General features: G+C 41.8%; 1 protein-coding gene across 1 annotated transcript in view; it reads right to left on the bottom strand.

Moving 5' to 3' along the window:
• The window catches only part of SLC30A8 (solute carrier family 30 member 8), a 48,173-nt gene continuing 35,250 nt past the window's right edge, over positions 5,631-18,553 (bottom strand). The window contains 4 exon segments of the mRNA XM_005689295.2: positions 5,631-5,776; positions 7,066-7,200; positions 12,443-12,548; positions 15,487-15,637. Coding sequence (XP_005689352.2) covers positions 5,631-5,776; positions 7,066-7,200; positions 12,443-12,548; positions 15,487-15,637 — 538 coding nt within the window.

Below are 18,553 nucleotides of genomic sequence, written 5' to 3'. Positions count from 1 at the left end.
TTCAGAGCATGTCAGAAAGGGACTTAACTATTTTAATGATTCCAGGACTCCCTTACTAGGTAACACTCTTTCAGATAAGCCTTTATCTCAGCAAGCCTCAATCGCTCCCTGTGAGAGAAAAGGCTGTTTAATTCTCACCAATAATTTGGCCATTCTCTTGTGGGGGTGTGTTGATGACTCAAAACCTTTTAAAAGTTGGCACGATATGAATCTCTGTGACACATACATACCGACTCACTTTGTACATAACAACAGTAACAGTTAAGATACTGAGTGCTAACTACTCGCTATACACAAATCCACCCTCTGAGTCCTTATTTATGAAATTCTCATGCATCCCAATAGGGAGGTTTTACTGATCAGGAAACAAGGCCAGAGCATTTAAATCGCTGTCACGGAGCTAATGAAGGGAAGGGCTAAGACTCAGACTCAGGCAATCGACAGAATTGCTGTTCAAAGGATAAGCATTCTTTCCTTCATGTCCTTCAGCATTCCCATTTTCCATCTGTAACCAAATATATGGAACACATACATTTCTTTTCTGGGCCTTGACGGAGCCCTAGATAAATCTTGACCGGATACTGGATAACAGTGAAGCATAGTATAAAGATGGAGGGTGGCAGTGGACTTGGCTTGATTTTAGTATTCTGCAGAATAAAGCCTGTTGCTTTGAAAGATATGAAAGATCATTAATGTTTCAGTAGCCAGAGAAAATACCATGCCACAAAGTAAAGAATTCTACTGCACTATTGCAGTCAGTTCAGTGGCCTGGAGGTCTAACCATGCCAGGGAAGGGGGGCAGAGAGACCTTGGGCATTGATGCCTGGCACATGAAATCCCTTGGTGATAGCTGCTCTTTCATCTCAAATCCTTAAAAACCCCACTTCAGGTTGTCTTGACTTTAACACAAACACATCTACCATCCAGAATTTTCAATCTAGTTGACTAAAGAAGGAGAATTTCAGGGAAAAGAGCAGAAATGGCTGGGAGCAATGAGGCGCTGCCTTTGGTTGACATACAAGTCCATCTCCCTTGGGGTGACCTGGCATTCGATGTATTTCTGACATAGAAAACACAATTTCAGAGAAAAGCAGAGCAGACACTGCCCCTAGAACTTGTGTGTTTGCCAGGTCGTCTGTCCGTTAGAGCTCCGTCCAGTACAAAGTATGGAAAAGCAAAACCACACGGCAGCCCTTGAGACGGGAGCCTGAATTGGCATGAACCATTCTTTCTGTTTCGAGAGCCAGCTGAGGCAGAAGCCACTAGGAACCCCAGCACCTCTCGTTCTGGTTGCCTAAGCTTGTTTCCCAAGGTGGGGGACATGCCTGGCCGTCTCCACGGAGCAGGGCGAGCCCTCAGCAGAATGCTAAGTAGGTCTTTTGGCGGTGTGGATTGATTTGCAGAGATGGCACATGTGTGACCTCCTCAGTCAAAGTTAATGTTTCCTTGGCCCTCAGAATTTCAGAAAAACACAAACGTAAATAAAAAATAATGACAAGGCCTCAGAGTCATTGCCTCAGCAATTATTAATGCCTGCCAGGTTTCCAGCACCCTGCTAGACGCTGACAATGTCAGAAAAATCATCAAAAGCAGAACTCCTGTTCTCTTCAATGTTAATAATGATAAAGCACCAAAAATTACATTTTTAAACATCACAGAGTTGATCGTTTTCTTTGCCACATATATTCTGCTTTTCAAATTAGAAACTAGCAGGAAAACACAAGCATGATTTACACATAGCTTTCTCTGTCTAGAAGACCTTTTTCTTCATCTGCCTCGAGAGCCTTCCTATATCATTCAAACTCCAGTGTGGCTGTCAGCTTAATGACGTGAAGTCTCAGTCTCCAAGCCCACAATCCTCACCACTCTGTGCTCCCTTCCTACCCTATCCACATGGTCGCAACTTTAGATATCATTGAAGGTCCCTGGGTGTGTGTCTGAATCCCCCACTTAGTGACCTCCTTTGGCTGAGGCTCTTCTAGACTCTGTCTGTTCTTTAGAATCATCTCCGGGTGTGTTAAAACATACAGAAGTTCAAGTTCCAAACCAGACCCATTGAGGCCTGCACATCTTTACTTTATGATACTCTCTACAGGTGAAAGACATACAGAGGATAATAGCAGAATACAAATCAAAGTTCCACATCCTTAAAATCTGAAGCAGGACCCAGTAACCCAGTGAAGTGCCTCCCGCTTTAGAACACACTGCTCCAGCTGGAAGCTGCAGTGAGACTTCCCTTTCTTTTCTACTGCTTGAATCTGAATCTTGAAACCAGCACATTCAGTTCTCCCTGGGCTGGGGAGGAGAGATGGATAGCCAGATTTGCACAGAAGGCCTTGGCCTGACTCACCTACTCAGCTCTCTGCTCAGAGGGGTTGGAAAAGGGAAACAAAAATAAAGGAGAGAAGCATGACTGGCCTGGAACAAGGAGACGCTTTTGTCTGGGTTTATCTGCCGAGAAAGCAAGGAGAGAAAAAATGCGATTGTGTGTCCGTGGCTGTAGACACAGGAACCCTGTCTAGGAGAAAACCACAGCCCAAAGAATGTTCTCGCCTCAGACAAGTCATATTGAATACTCCTGTCCCCTTGTTGGAGAGTCTGGAACGTGCACAGAAGTGGACCTGGCATGTAAGGAGCAGCCTCGGATTACTTCCTCTTATCCCACTGACTTCTGGTCAAAAGGCACTTTTCAGTTCATTTGAGTTCAGTCACTCAGTCGTGTCCGACTCTTTGCGACCCCATGAGCACGCCAGGCCTCCCTGTTTATCACCAATTCCTGGAGTTCACTCAGACTCACGTCCATTGAGTTTTAGCAGTGCCTAAAAGTGCCACTTCTGAGTCATCCTGAGTGCCAAGACCTCCATGCCCCAATCAACTGCCATTTTCCCCTTTAGTCTCTGTGTGTGTGTGTGTGTGTGTGTGTGTGTGTGTGTGTGTTGGAGAGTGCTTGCAGTAATTAGTGGGTAGAGCCCAGGGCTGCTGCTCAACCTCCTATGATGCACAAGAATAACTTTCTGCCATTGTGTTGTAACAGTCCAATCACAACAAAGAATGATCCAACCCCAAATAATGATTCCATGATGGTTGAGAAACCCTGGATTGAGAAGAATATCTATGGAGCACTCAATTTTTACCACACGAAGAACCTTGTTCTTTACATTTTACCCTACATAGTTCTAACAGAAACCCACTGATGAAAATATAATTCCCATTTTCAGATGAGGAATCTGAAGCTCAGAGAAATGGAATGGGAGTGGAAGGTCACAGATCTGGAAGGCCGCGGAAGAGACCGACCGGATTTCTCATTCCTTCTAACGCTCATTCCTTGCCACAGAGCCCCCCGTTTCCACTGCCTCACTCCTCTGTCCCTTTCATGTCCCACGTCACTGGCATGACTCAGGGTCTCCAGGGTTGAGTCTGGCCTACAACCACTTCCAGTACTTTAGGTTTCCTCTTCTTTAGCAGACTCCTGTGTGGACACAGTACATGTGCCACCTAAGACAGGATGTATTACAGAAGCACCTGTCAGGCCTTTACTTTTTTTTTTTTTAATTTTAAAATCTTTAATTCTTACATGCATTCCCAAACATGAACCCCCCTCCCACCTCCCTCCCCATAACATCTCTCTGGGTCATCCCTATGCACCAGCCCCAAGCATGCTGCACCCTGAGTCAGACATAGACTGGCGATTTGATTCTTACATGATAGTATACATGTTAGAATGCCATTCTCCCAAACCATCCCACCCTCTCCCTCTCCCTCTGAGTCCAAAAGTCCGTTATACACATCTGTGTCTTTTTTGCTGTCTTGCGTACAGGGTCATCATTGCCATCTTTCTAAATTCCACATATATGTGTTAGTATACTGTATTGGTGTTTTTCTTTCTGGCTTACTTCATTCTGTATAATCGGCTCCAGTTTCATCCATCTCATCAGAACTGATTCAAATGTATTCTTTTTAATGGCTGAGTAATACTCCATTGTGTATATGTACCACAGCTTTCTTATCCATTCATCTGCTGATGGACATCTAGGTTGTTTCCATGTCCTGGCTATTATAAACAGTGCTGCGATGAACATTGGGGTACATGTGTCTCTTTCAATTCTGGTTTCCTCGGTGTGTATGCCCAGCAGTGGGATTGCTGGGTCATAAGGTAGTTCTATTTGCAATTTTTTAAGGAATCTCCTTTACTTTTAAACACAGCAGTTTGTTCATCTCATTCCTCTGAGGAACATAAGCTCCTCTTTTGCAGGCACTTCTGAAATAATGGCTGATTGTCAACGTGGATTGCTTGATCAAAAAGAAACAGCCCCTCCCCCCCACCCAAAATAAAGCAAAAGTGTTCAAAGAGAAAGCATAGATGGGATTTTGGTCAAAATAGATCTGGTTTCAGCTACTTTCTTACTTGGACTTGCTTGTTTGTCCTGCCTTTTTTTTAACTCTTTTAGCCATGCCATGTGGCATGTGGTGTCTTAGTTCCCTGGCCAGGGATTGAACCTTTGCCCCCTACATTGGGAGCACAAAGTCTTAACCACTGGACCACCAGGAAATTCCCTCTCCACCTTCTGGTCCTTCATATTCTTTAACTCATTCTTAGTACATTCTAGCCACAAGGACCTTCCCCAATTCCTCAAATGCACCCACTTCTTTCTTCAGGGTGTCCCCTCTTTCTCTTGCTTCTTCTGGAATGTGCTTCCTTCTACAGTGCATTTGGCTATCACCTACCTCTTCATTCAAGTCTCGACTTAGATGCCATTTCTTCAGAGATGCCCTCCATTGACCTCCCCAATCTCAGTCAGCCCCTCTTCTTTCATATCACTTGCTGCTATTTGTAGTATATTCTTGGTGGTGTTTATTAGTATAACGCCTGTCTCTTCCCAAAGGGAAAGAGTTCTGTGAGGGCAAAGGGCATGTCAGCTTGGTTTACCAATGCTCTGCCCATAGCCTGTGTTGAAAAAGATTTTTAAATGAAAGAATAAATGACATTGATTGATTCACTTAATCTTTATGGCTTTATCTATACAATGATCATACTAATTTCAACTTTTTAAAAGTCATTAGAATGAAATAAGGGGACATATTGAAAGAGCCATGCAGACATACTTGTGTGCTTGGTCATGTTCGGCTCTTGCAATCCCATGGACTGTAGCCTGCTAAGCTCTTCTGTCCACAGGATTCTTTAGCAAGAATACTGGGCCTCAAAATTCACTTTTACCCTTGACTCAGCTCTCCTTACTTTTGCTTTTCATGTTTTGGAAAAATTTTTGTGACTCTTTCCTTGCCACTGATTCCTGGTAAGACTCCTTCCTGAGTTCAGCTTTGCCCGCTCAGCCTCGGGATGCGTTACTGAAGGGAGGTGAACTTTCTATTACCTGTGGTTACAAACAGCTGTTATTTCAGCCCCAGTCAGGAATAATCTATACATACATTTCTAGAATGAACACAGCTCCCGATGGGTGGAGAATCCAATTGACTGATAAATCTAAGCATGGTTTCATTTATGAGGGATGGAGCTACAGTGTGCATCGTACTGTATCATGAGTTTCTCAGACTTCTTCTGTTGGTTTCTTAGAAACTGTGGAGCAGCACGCAGTGGCCTGTCAAACCTAGGAAGCTGGCAGAGCAACTGGCTAGTCCTGAGGGTCTTCGCATAAAAGGCAGGCGGGATCCTGGTCGGCTGGCAGCTCCATCTGAATGGTGAGTGAGTACACAGGAAAGTGACTGCTGAGGATGTTAGCGATTTCTCTCCGAACCACCTGGCTCTCCCGGCTGGCTGCTGTTGATAAAGAACTGAGAGAGATTGGCACTGATTGCACACACGGGGCGACGGCTCATCTCCGGCTTCAAGTGCTTTGTCTCTGCTGCTGGGGTAGGGCACAGGCAGTGCAGTCGAAAGGAGCCGTGATGGCTCTGACAATCAGCTACACTTACACAGACATGGCTGCAAAGCACCCTGTCACTATGCGAACTTGCTGCCCACAGTTAGTTCTCTCTGGGGTCTGGCGTCCCTAGGGGCTGAGTGTGACAGAGGAGATAAGCCATGAAAAAGTCAAGTCAGAACTACTATTTCTTATACAGCCCTGCTCACTGGCTCCCTGGGTTCTCTGAGTTTTCACCCTTATATATAATCACAATTTATCTCAAGGATGGTGACAAGAGCCAGCAAACATTTAGAGCAGCAGCCCTCTCTGCCGTCTTTTTCTCTTTTCCCAAAAGGTATCAGGAGGCTGTGAAGTTCCCTCCATAGTAACCTGAGTGTTTACTAGATCCTTCCATTTGCAGTGAAATATTGGTGTAGGGGAGGCTGTAAATTCCCTGCAGCCAGATCCAAGCCTCTCAGCTGAGATGAGGATGTCTGAGAAAGCACAGTCCTCCAATGACTCTTCCTGTATCCTGCGTCTGAGTAACTTCATGAGTTATTTCTCAGCAGCCTAATATATCATTCTTGGTCTGAGCTGTCTCCCGAGCCATTGCCCATTTTCTCAGCCCTAGGATGTATCATGAGCAAAATCACCTTCTACTTGACAAAGTAGTTTTTTAGGGTAAGCCTCACATCCCGAGAGTTATCTCACATGGTTACAGAATTGCTAACCATCCAGTAAAGAAGCAACCATTAATTCTGACTAGTATATCTTTTACCTTTTTGGAATCTTAAGGATGAGACCTGTGTCTCCTTCACCTTTCTCTCTTTGATGCTAGGGTAAAACATCTCACACACCAAAGATAATCAGTGAAGGTTTCTTGTTAAATTCATTCCACTCCTTTAACCAATAGGACATCGAGTCAAAAAGAATTTAAGGCCTTGAAGCTTGGGTGGTGTTTTATCCTTTTGTTCTACTCTCTAAACCGCTACCTTCCACCTCCAGGGTGGTCCTAAGTAGCACTGTTGCCATGACGACATTGGCACGGGGAAGGGGGTTTCAAAGGTCCTTGGTCACACAAAACACATTGCAATTGTTTTGGCATGCAACAGACACTCAGGACGGCTCTACCAAAAGGAGGGAAATGACTGACGTTATAGGATATGACTGAATTTTTGTCCAGGATGTTTACAAACTCACTGACCTGCAGCAACGTGAACAGAGAGAATCACTTGGTTCATTGTTAGCGACCAGACGTGCAAACTGTGCACAGACAGCACCCCATCCACTGCTAAGATGAGCTCTTTCACACCATTATAGCTCAGGTGCTTTGGCACACCTGCCAAGAGGAGAGAACAGGAGGCCAGGGTTAGTAGGGTATCTCGTGAAGTACGGCTCAGTGCAAAGACTAATTGGGGCTGTAAAGTTCTTACTAAAATACTACCTTGCCCTCTCCATCTGTGGTTTCTCTTTTCAAATGTTTACAAAAGCAGATTCACCTGTTTCAAAGGTTTTGCCATCAGCTACAGGTTCACAAAGAGCATTTGCAGATTTTACTCTGCAGCCATCAAGACAGTCATCACCCTTCACTTCCAGAGTGCATTATTTCCCCCAATTACGTTTGTAATTATCTGGAAAGCAAAGTGAAATCCCATGGGATTTGGTATTGAATAATCTTGGGTTGGCATTCTGACTACAACTATTGTGAATTTTACCCAGCACTTGGAACTTCTCTAATCCTCAGAATATTGGTAGTAAAATAGGCATAATAAAAGCAATATGTAGTTAACAGTGTCCTTTGGGGACTCTGAAAACATCTCAGAAAACATCTGTCCTTGGTAAACTCTAATGCTATACAATTGTTAGTCATCTAACCAGCCCCTTAGCGAACTATGATAAGAGGAGATCCTAATGTTATAATACCATCTCATTATTCTGTCTGTAGAATTTCTATCATTTTAAGTACGATAGTAAGGGTTTACTATTCAAGGCGCAGAATGTAGTAGTTTGACTGTCGTCGTTGTTTCTAGAGGAATAGTGTGGGACATGCATGAAGGTGGGGAGTTTGGCAGCCAGTCAGCTATGTTTTGGGGCTGAAGGAACTGGAGTGTCTCTACCTGGATATGGGAAGGTGAAGGAAAGTAGAATCACCGTTTTCAAACCTTGCAAGGATTGTCACATAGATGATAGGATTTGAAAATATAAGGACATTTGCTTTGACTGGCTACAGAGAGAAAAACCAAGTCAATGGTTGGTTAAAATCATAAAAGGTATCAGGTTGACATACGAATTTTTAAAAAATCAACTCAATTAGCACCACAGTGGTAAAGCCATTTGATGTGATAGGTAAATCTCTGTCAACTAAAGATGACCCAAAGAGGATTCTGTAGAAAAGTTTTCTGAGGATGAACACTTTTTAGCTTCCACTTCAATTATATACAAACAACACAAACACCTCGTGTGTTGGTTGTAAATAAATATGCCTTGGCTCTATTAAAATTCTCCTAAAGAAAACATCTCTGGATGAGGCTCTGAAATCCATATGCTTTCAGAGAGGCTCTTGACCTTGCATGCACATTAGTGTCACTAGAGACTTAAGAAATCCCAATGACCAAGTTAGACCCAAGACCAATTAAATCAGATTTTCTGGGGAAAAGACCAGCTTCAGTATTTTGTTAACTCATTTGTTGATTCTAACAGAGCCAAAGTAGGGAACCATTGCACTAGTATTTACAAGCTACTGGGAAGCCCTACTTTGAAGTGGTTCTCAAGCTTGCCTACATGTTAAAAGAAAAAAAAAAAAAAAACCTAGCTTCTATTAAATCTGTCAAGATCTATCAAGAGATCTATCAAGATATCTGGGTCTAGGGCCTGGGCATAAGTATTTTTCAAAAGCTTCCCAGATGATTGTAATGAGCTGCCAGATTAGAACCACTTTCTTAAAGGGAATAGGGAATCCTTAACCCTCCTTTTTCAGGATTTAAGAACCTTGCTCATAGGGATTCCCTCCTTGGAGCTAACTTAAAATTCAGTACAGTTTGAGTTTAGTTTTATCCCATTTAATATCTTTTCGTAGAACAAACAGCTGGTCAACATGATTTTTTACTCTATGAGCTCCACAAACTTGGGGTATTAGAAACAAAGAAATTCTTGTCTCAGATTAGCCATAGAAAGTGCATGTAGTCATGCGTGAAAATGTTACACAATAATAAAATAATTAATAATATTAACACCTTTATTGAAAACCTACTATAGGTCAAGGTTTGTGCTAAGCACTTTCTAGTAATGATCTTATTTAATAGTTATAAAACTTAAGATCTAATCAGTGCTAGAATTGTTTGACTGGAGAAGAAATTTTGAGTCAGAAGGTTTAAGAAGAATTTGTAAGGTTACATGGGTAAGTGGGATGCCAGACTCTAAGATCCCTCCTCTGGGTGTGAAGTGTTCTGTAAACAGTAGACCCCAGGTATTGTAACCCAAAGGTGACAGTTATGTCTAATGTGTCATCCCTGACCTTATGCTGTCATTCATCTGGGACTCTTGAGATGAAGTCAAGATCCCACTACCTCTTTTTCTCTTGCCCCCTTTTATCACTTTACTTTTATGGAGAAGGCAAGTCTACTCCTATTTATTTTCCTCTATGAAATAATACTGAGCAAGAGGACATGTTCCCGTGGACCTCAGTGTTCATCACATCCTAGAAACCTTTTTCTTTCTGATGGAGAGCCTGCAAAAATATTAATGCATCCAGAAAAATACCCAAATTAGTGTTCAAAAAAATAATTACCCAGGCTAATAGGTATATGAAAAATCACTCACTAGGTTTCATAATTAAAGAGTCACATATACAATCAATAAGATATAATATAATCACCTATCAGATTACAGGAGAATCAACAGTTTGATAATATCCAGTGATGGTGACGTTGGGAAGAAATGAGCAGTCTCCTACACTGTTGGTGGGAAAAAAAACTGATATGGTCTCTTTGGTAGAAATGACAGTATCTATCAAATTTTAAAAGGTCCATAACTTCTGAAACAGCAATACATGTCTAGGAATTATTCCACAGATATAAGTGCTAAGAATATAATTGAAGCATTATTTGTAATGTCCATCAATAAGCAAGTGGATGCTAACAATAGAATACTTTGTACCCATGAAAAAGAAAGAGGTTATCTATGTATTTACTGATATGGAAAGATTCCTAGTTGAAAAAAACTAGGTGCAGAACAAAATACGTGTATAATCTTGTTTGATGAAAAAAAAGACATATACACATACACTATATATATACACACACACTATATATATACACACACACACACACTCATGTATATAGACACACATATGTATACACATATTTAGGGTTTCCCTGGTGGCTTGGTGGTAAATAATCTGTCTGTCAAGCAGGAGACATAGGTCCAATCCCTAGGTTGGAGAGATCCCCTGGAGACGGGAATGGTAACCCACTCCTGTACTCCTGCTTGGGATGGGGTTGCAAAAGAGTCAGACACAACTTAGCAACAGCATACACATGTGTATGTGTGTGTGTGTGTGTTTTATTACATATACATATATGTGTAAATGCATAGATGTTTTTGGAAAGATATAAGGCAATGGCAACCCACGCCAGTACTCTTGCCTGGAAAATCCCATGGATGGAGGGGCCTGGTGGGCTGCAGTCCATGGTGTCACTAGGAGTTGGACACGACTGAGCGACTTCAGTTTCACTTTTCACTTTCATGCATTGGAGAAGGAAATGGCAACCCACTCCAGTGTTCTTGCCTGGAGAATCCCAGGGACAGGGGAGCCTGGTGGGCTGCCGTCTCTGGGGTTGCACACAGTCGGACACGACTGAAGAGATTTAGCAGCAGCAGCAGCAGCATGTCACCTTTTACCTTATTAGTAGATGTTAGGGTTGAAGAATAAGATTGAGAATTTACAGGTGAAAAAATGGGGAGAAGTCTTATCATTTTATGCCTTTCCATTTACACATATATGTGTATGTATGCCTTTATATGGAAAAGCATACACACACATATATGTGTATGTATGTGTACAAGGGAAATCATATATATATATATATATATATACATATATATACATATATATGGGTTTTCCTAAGAATCCACCTACAATGCAGGAGATCCTGATTCAACTCCTGGGTTAGGAAGATCCCCTGGAAAACAAATAGGCTTATCTGGATAGCTACACATAACTTATTTTTCTCAATATTTATCTTAATATCTCAGATATTACATGTATCTTCTGTTTGTTTAATTTTGTTATATGTATGCTACACTTAAAATTTAATATGATGCTATGTACTAATAAATTTTGAAAATTTTTCTAATGTTAAAAAAAAAAAAAAGAAAACAAATAGGCTACCCACTCCAGTATTCTTGGGCTTCCCTGGTGGCTTAGACAGTAAAGAATCGGCCTGCCATGGGAGAGACCTGGGTTTGATTCCTGGGTTGGGAAGATCCTCTGGAGGAGGGCATGGAAACCCTCTTCAGTATTCTTGCCTGAATTCCACAAACAGAGGAGCCTGGCAGGCTACAGTCTGTGGGGTTGCAGAGTCAGACATGACTGAGCAACTAAGCACATAGCACACACACACACACACACACACACACACATATATTTAAATTTTATCAAGTACAAATATTATTTTATGCTAACCTAATTTGAAAACCTAATTCAAAAATAAGTATATTTCATGTAGGAGTTACCTGCCTATCTGATAGGAATTTCAATAATTAGCTACACTTTTCCTTACATTAAAAAAAAGATAATCATGAGAGAAGAGCTGTACTGAGAGAGAACACCAAATATAGTCATCCTAAATTGTATATGCATTTGTCTCTTTTCAATAGCTTCTGTAAAAGCAGCAACAGCTGCAGCTCGGCACTCAGCCCCCAGGACAGGAGGTGGAATCATCTGGGACCTAAACAAATACACTGTTCCCTGCCAAGCGAGGGCATTCACTTGTCACACAAGAACTTTGAGTCCATTTCCTGTTTCACTGTGGCAGTAGCATCAATATCTTGTTAAAATTCAGATTTCTCAGGCCCCATCCCATCGAGGTCTACTGTCTCAGGAGCTGTCTGGTGGGCCTCACAGTCTGTTTTAACAGACCCTCCAAGTGGTTCTGATGCCACTAATGTCTGAGAACTGCTGGCCTAGTCTAACAAGCATTTTACCTTTTCAGTATCATAGTAGTTATAATGCTGCCCAAGAGACAGAGTTGCACAATCTTTCTTAGGTAATTTTCATGTATTTAGGAATAAACGTATAATTTTGCTGTTTCTCCCTCACTGTTTATCTCTAGTATTTGTACGTATTGCTTTTATACTATGCCATATGATATGATAATTGCTAGAGAAGAAATAGCCAATTCTTTTTTATTTATTCCCATATGAATAAAACTCATAGTACTTAGATTCATAAAAATTCCTTATAAGCTTACATTTTCCTTATAATGCAGGCTCACAGTGAGCATGCCTTGAAGTCATTTCCTTTTGTGGTTATAGGGAAGAGAAAACACACATGCTGGAAATAATATGAAAATCACTCCTACCTTCCCTGAATAAGATGGAGAAGTCCTTTAAGATAGTGACGGTGCTGGCCAAAACCAGGCCAGAAAAGACGAATGTGCAGATCGGGTCTGCTACCTTATACTCTGGCTAGAAAAAAAGGAATTTCAGTTCTTTGAATCCAGGCCTCCCCTGCAGAAAGTCTGATTGAAAAAATAAGGAAACCCCCACACTCCCTTCCTTTCCTGTCACCCGTTCACCCTCCTGACACTTACCATCCAAATCAGAGACAAGACTCCCTAAAGACATAATCCTTCTAAGCTTTCAATTCTCAATGACTAAAGAAAGGGAGACCGTAAGACATGTTCTCCCTACAATTTAAGAAGTAAGAAGAGGGATTTTCCCAGTGGCTACCTTCCAGTGTTGGGGACTAAGGTTTGATCCCTGGTCAGGTAACTAAGATCCCACATGCTATGGAGCAACTAAGACCACGCAGTGCAACTACAGAAAGCCTGCTCACTGCAATGAAAAGCCAGTGCTGCCAAATTTTTTTATTCGAGTGGTTTTTGCCACACATCAACATGAATCAGCCTCAGGTGTATATGTGTCCCCCATCCTGAACCTTCCTCCCACCTCCCTCCCCACCCCATCCCTCTGGGTTTTCCCAGTGCACTGACTTTGAGTGTGCTTCATGCATTGAACTTGCACTCTGTTTTACATATGGTTAGATACATGTTTCAGTGCTATTCTTTCAGCTCAGGAAAAGCCAGTGCTGCTAATTTTTTTTTAAATGAGGATAAAAAAAACAGTAAGAGGAGAGATATCCTTGAGTGCTCCCTCAAAAGGCCTTATTTAATGTCTCTCAAATTAATGGAAGTAGAGAGGATGGATGAAAATATGCACATATGGGCACAGTATTCAATGACTTTTCAGCCTTAATTATGATAAGAAAGGGAATCATCTGCTCAGAGGTTGCATGTGACCAACGTACAGCCAGAGCTTGGTCTTGGCAGATGGGGTCAGTTTATGTCTTTCTCTCTTAAGTATGTTATAGACTCAAGGTGGGCATCTTTGATACAGTCCAAAAAGTATACACTGAGGCCTCGTTCTCATGCTCTCTCACCACTGGAGCCCTTGGCCTCAGGGTGAAACATTTGCTATTCTGCCCTTGATGAAGTTCTGTGCCACAGAAAACTTTGTGCCTCATTACTTCCAAGAAACTCGGCCAGGGTGACCTTGATAAGAGTACTCTCAAACTCTCCTCACCTGTACAACTTGAACAATTTTGCTTTAAACTTAAAGCTTTCAGTGAGGATTTACTCAGTTGAATTCAGACATGTCTTTGTAATTTTTGTTTACATGTTTTAGTTTTTTAGTAAAACAATAGAGTCCCTGCTAAATGGGCAGTCATGATGCAAATGGACAGAGATAAATGCCCCTCTCCTCCACTACCCGCCTGCCTGTACCTCTGCCCTCACCCACCTCTTTTAGTTCTTGGTATTACCAAACACTTCACTTCATGGGAGATAGATGTGGAAACAGTGTCAGACTTTATTTTGGGGGGCTCCAAAATCACTGCAGATGGTGATCGCAGCCATAAAATTAAAAGATGCTTACTCCTTGGAAGAAAAGTTATGACCAACCTAGATAGCATATTCAAAAGCAGAGACATTACTTTGCCGACTAAGGTCTGTCTAGTCAAGGCTATGGTTTTTCCTGTGGTCACGTATGGATGTGAGAGTTGGACTGTGAAGAAAGCTGAGCACCGAAGAACTGATGCTTTTAAACTGTGGTGTTGGAGAAGACTCTTGAGAGTCCCTAGGACTGCAAGGAGATCCAACCAGTCCATTCTGAAGGAGATCAGCCCTGGGATTTCTTTGGAAGGAATGATGCTAAAGCTGAAACTCCAATACTTTGGCCACCTCATGAGAAGAGTTGACTCATTGGAAAAGACTCTGATGCTGGGAGGGATTGTGGGCAGGAGGAGAAGGAGACAACAGAGGATGAGATGGCTGGATGGCATCACTGACTCGATGGACGTGAGTCTGAGTGAACTCCAGGAGTTGGTGATGGACAGGGAGGCCTGGCGTGCTGCGATTCATGGGGTCGCAAAGAGTCAGACACGACTGAGTGACTGAACTGACTGAACTAATTACCAAACAGGGAGCTATAGTGAATATTTGTTTAGGGTCAGAGGCTCACCCTGATCTACTCCAGGTTTCCATTAACATAGTTCTTTTGGAAAAGAAGTTCTCTCCCTCCCATTGTGGAAGAGTCAGTCAATGGCTCTACCCTCCCCAGCCAAGCAAAAGATACAAGACCCAATCTACATCAATTGGGTTCCATTTCCCAGAAACATGAATTTTCAGCAGAGTGACAAGAAGAGGAAAAACATTAGCTGAATCACATTCATTTCAGGCTTCCCAAGTGGCTCAGTAATAAGGAATTCACCTGCAAATGCAGGAGACATGGATTTGATCCCTGGGTTGGAAAGATCCACTGGAGGAGGAAATGGCAACCCACTCTAGTATTCTTGCCTGGAAAATCCTTTGGACTGAGGAGCCTGGTGGGCTAAGGTTCATAGAGTTGCAAAGAGTTGGGCACCACTGAGTGACTGAGCATGCACGCACACATGTACATTCATTTCAGCATGATGACTGGGACAGAAATTGGATAGTTTCTGAAATCTGAATACCAAAAGTTTCCCTTATTTCTACCTTGCTTTCTTAGAGGAGTACCTCTAATAAATTTCAATCAATGAATCTATGTTTTGCTTAAGTGAACCAGAGACCTTTTCTGTTGCTTATAACCCAAGAATCCTAAGTTTTTCATGGTTCTGTTGCTGTCCACCTTAACCCCAGGACAAAAGAACTGCTTTCTTAAAAGACTGGCAGCGGTATAGTTAAAGACATTGCTCTTATGAATTAGGAAAATCAGCTTTGAATGTTTGTTTGTTTGCACCTTGTAAAGTAATTCGTGTAGGCAAATCGGCAGTCCACCCCCATTTAAAGTAATAATGGAGGGCCAGATCACGTACCATCTAATCTATGAAGTCACTGGAACAGGGAGTTGACTCCGACATACTCACCTTAAAGTAAATAATAAGCGCCCTGGTTAACACACTGATGCTCTGAAATAGATCTCCAAGGGCGTGTGCAAAAGCAGCTCTGACACTGGCATTGGCTTGCACTTCTTTGTGACTGTGGGCAGGGTGTTTCTGGTGTAAAATCACACTTAATCTGAAAGAAAAAACAATGTCCTTGGCACACGTGAGATTAACCCTTAAAAATCTTTGCAGTATCATGTTGACGACAGCCTGTGTTATCCAAAATGGCAATGGATTGAAACATTGCTGCTTTATAATGGACTATTTTGGAGTAATTTTGAACACAGGGGTATCACAGAATTTTAAAATTTTCACACAAGGACAGACATTGAAGATTCATATCATCTTCTCTTTCTAATTAATGCTGTGCTGCGCTTAGTCGCTCAGTCATGTCCGACTCTTCGTGACCCCATGGACTGTAGCCCGCCAGGCTCCTCTGTCCATGGGGATTTTCCAGACAAGAATACTGGAGTGGGTTGCCATGTCCTCCTGGAGATCTTTCCAACCCAAGGATCGAACCCAGGTCTCGTGCATAGCAGGCAGATTCTTTACCCTCTGAGCCACCAGGGAAGCCCAGGAATACTGGAGTGGGTAGCCTATCCCTTCTCCAGGGATCTTCTGACCCAGGAATCAAACCGGGGTCTACTGCATGGCAGGCAGATTATTTACCAGCTGAACTACCAGGGAAGCCCAGTTTAATGCTCCTGTGTTTCATTTTAAAACTAGAGAGTAACATCTATTAGGTAAACGCCAAGTATTTGACAAGGAGGAAGGGAAATATCATTTATCAAGTGTCTACCGAGCCAGACTTAAAGCTGAGCTTTGGTGGGAGCTTAATTAAACGTGCTGGTTTCAAATGCAAAAAGCAGCAAAAAGCAATACAACAAAATAAGCAGTGAATTTCATCAAGGTTGAATTTTTTAAACTTTTATTTTACTCAATTTTATTCATTTCCACTAGAACTTGAAATGTGAATAACTCCCTAATGGCCAATGATGAAAGTAATGTGCTTGTGTAAATACATAGCTATTTATCAAACCTGCAATATATTCATGTATATAAATGTTTTATATGTGTATAACATATTGCAAAATTTAACATCTCTAATCCAATTCCAAGAGATCAGTAGTGGGCCCTATAAATTATGTACCCAATTCTGTTTATCTACTTTAGGAGTAATATCTCTTATGTTTTGCCTAGAAACACTTTCTGAGCATTTTGGAACAAAGGTGTAAAAAAATTATTTTTCAGTGCCACATACCCCAGTCTGTTTGCAGGTAAAGTGTCTATTAAATCTCAGGCCATCGTCACAAAGCAGAGTGACTTCTATTCATCAAGATTTGATCATTTACATAATCTACAGGTTTTATATTGTTAATGTTTGAGCAGAAATTCACCTTCTATTAGAAGCTACCATTTAAAGTTCTTCAGACAGCCGTGTATGCCTGGCAGTTTCTAGGCCTGCTATGTATGCTCATCCCATCGTCATTCATTCTTTTACTCATTTTATATTAAAAAAAAACTTATTTAGGGATTTTATATGCCAGGCACTGTTTAATACTTGGAGCGTAACGGTAAAAACAGACATGGCCCCTCCCCATTATAACTTTAAGGATGATGGAGATGGTGGAGATTCTAAAAAGACACACATAAATGGAAAATTCTAATTATCCTGAGCCTATTAAGAACTGGTGCTACAGATAGTACAGCAAGGGAGTCTGATTTAGTTAGACAGACAAAGCAATTGAGTTGGGTTTGAAAGGTTATACTAGAGTTAAATGGGCTAGGAGAGGAGGAAATGTTTCAGGCAGAGAAAGCTTAGCCTTAAGGCTCTATCAATAACCTTCATCCTAGAATCCCTTAGCAACTTCTGTTAGAACTTTCTGCCCTGATTTTAGGCTCCCAAGGAATAGATTTATTCCCAAATTATGGTTCAGATATCTCTATAGTCAGACAGTGAAGCATGTAGCACTTGAAATCTATAATCCCAGTTCTCTAAGTAAACATTTTAGTCACTCAGTGTGTTTATCCATAAAAATTACCTCCTTGTGCAGGGAAGTCAATGCTTTTCAATTCCCTGGTCTTTGTAAGTATGAAACTCACCTGCAATATTAGGCTCAGAGTTTGAAAGCAGTTGCAGTAAAAAGAAAATGTGGATGGTATCTATTCAGAAAGTCAGCCTCAGTCATCAAGGTGCCAGATTTATGTGGTAGTTAACTGGGTGCATCTTCATCTTCAGGCAGCATGGACACAGCCTATATGACAATGACTCCTGGGCAATTATTAATATTTTTATTGTTACCGCTGTCCTGGGGACATATTGTTCTTCTTAGGCAAAGATGATGACAGTCAGCAGGACATGTGGCCTGGCTTATCTGTCTCCTAGGAGTGATAGACTTGTATTGATCTCTCCATACTTTTTCTCCCACTGCCAATGTGAAATGCATTTCCAAGTTAACTGGGTGGAATTAGGGATCTCATCAGTGACAGAAGATCAAATACCACTCTTCTGATTGTTCATCTTAAAGATTTTGAGCAATGGGTTCCAAACTAAGAAGTAAGGAACTAAAAGCAGGTGCAAGGTCAGGATATGAGAGTACCTAGAGGAACTTATTCAAAGTATCCATGCTCAGGTTCCTCCAATTCCAAGGACTCCTTTGTACCCTCTCTTAAAAAAACAAAATGCTTACAATGCCACTCTGCTCTCTGTCTACTTTTATGCATGAACCTACCTGATTGCATGTATCATGTTTCATCGCAAGACAGGGGATACATACATGGTATCTGGGTTTCCTGTTGCTGCCATAACAAGTTACCACAAAGCCTTTGTGGCTTAGAACAACATAAATGTATTGTCTTATCGTTCTGGAGGTTAGAAAGTGGGCAGGACCGCATTCCTTCTGGAGGTTCCAGGGGGAAATTCATTTTCTTACCTTTTCCAGCTTCTAGAGGTCACTTCTGTTCACTGACTCCAGGCCCTTTCCTCCATCTTCAAAGTCAGCAATGCATCATCTTCTCTGCCCTCTGACCTTATGCTTCCCTCTTTTAA

Source organism: Capra hircus, chromosome 14 (assembly GCF_001704415.2).
Source record: "Capra hircus breed San Clemente chromosome 14, ASM170441v1, whole genome shotgun sequence".
NCBI classification, from domain to species: domain Eukaryota; kingdom Metazoa; phylum Chordata; class Mammalia; order Artiodactyla; family Bovidae; genus Capra; species Capra hircus.
Note: the sequence above shows the minus strand (reverse complement) of the source record. Positions and strands in the feature narration are given on the sequence as shown.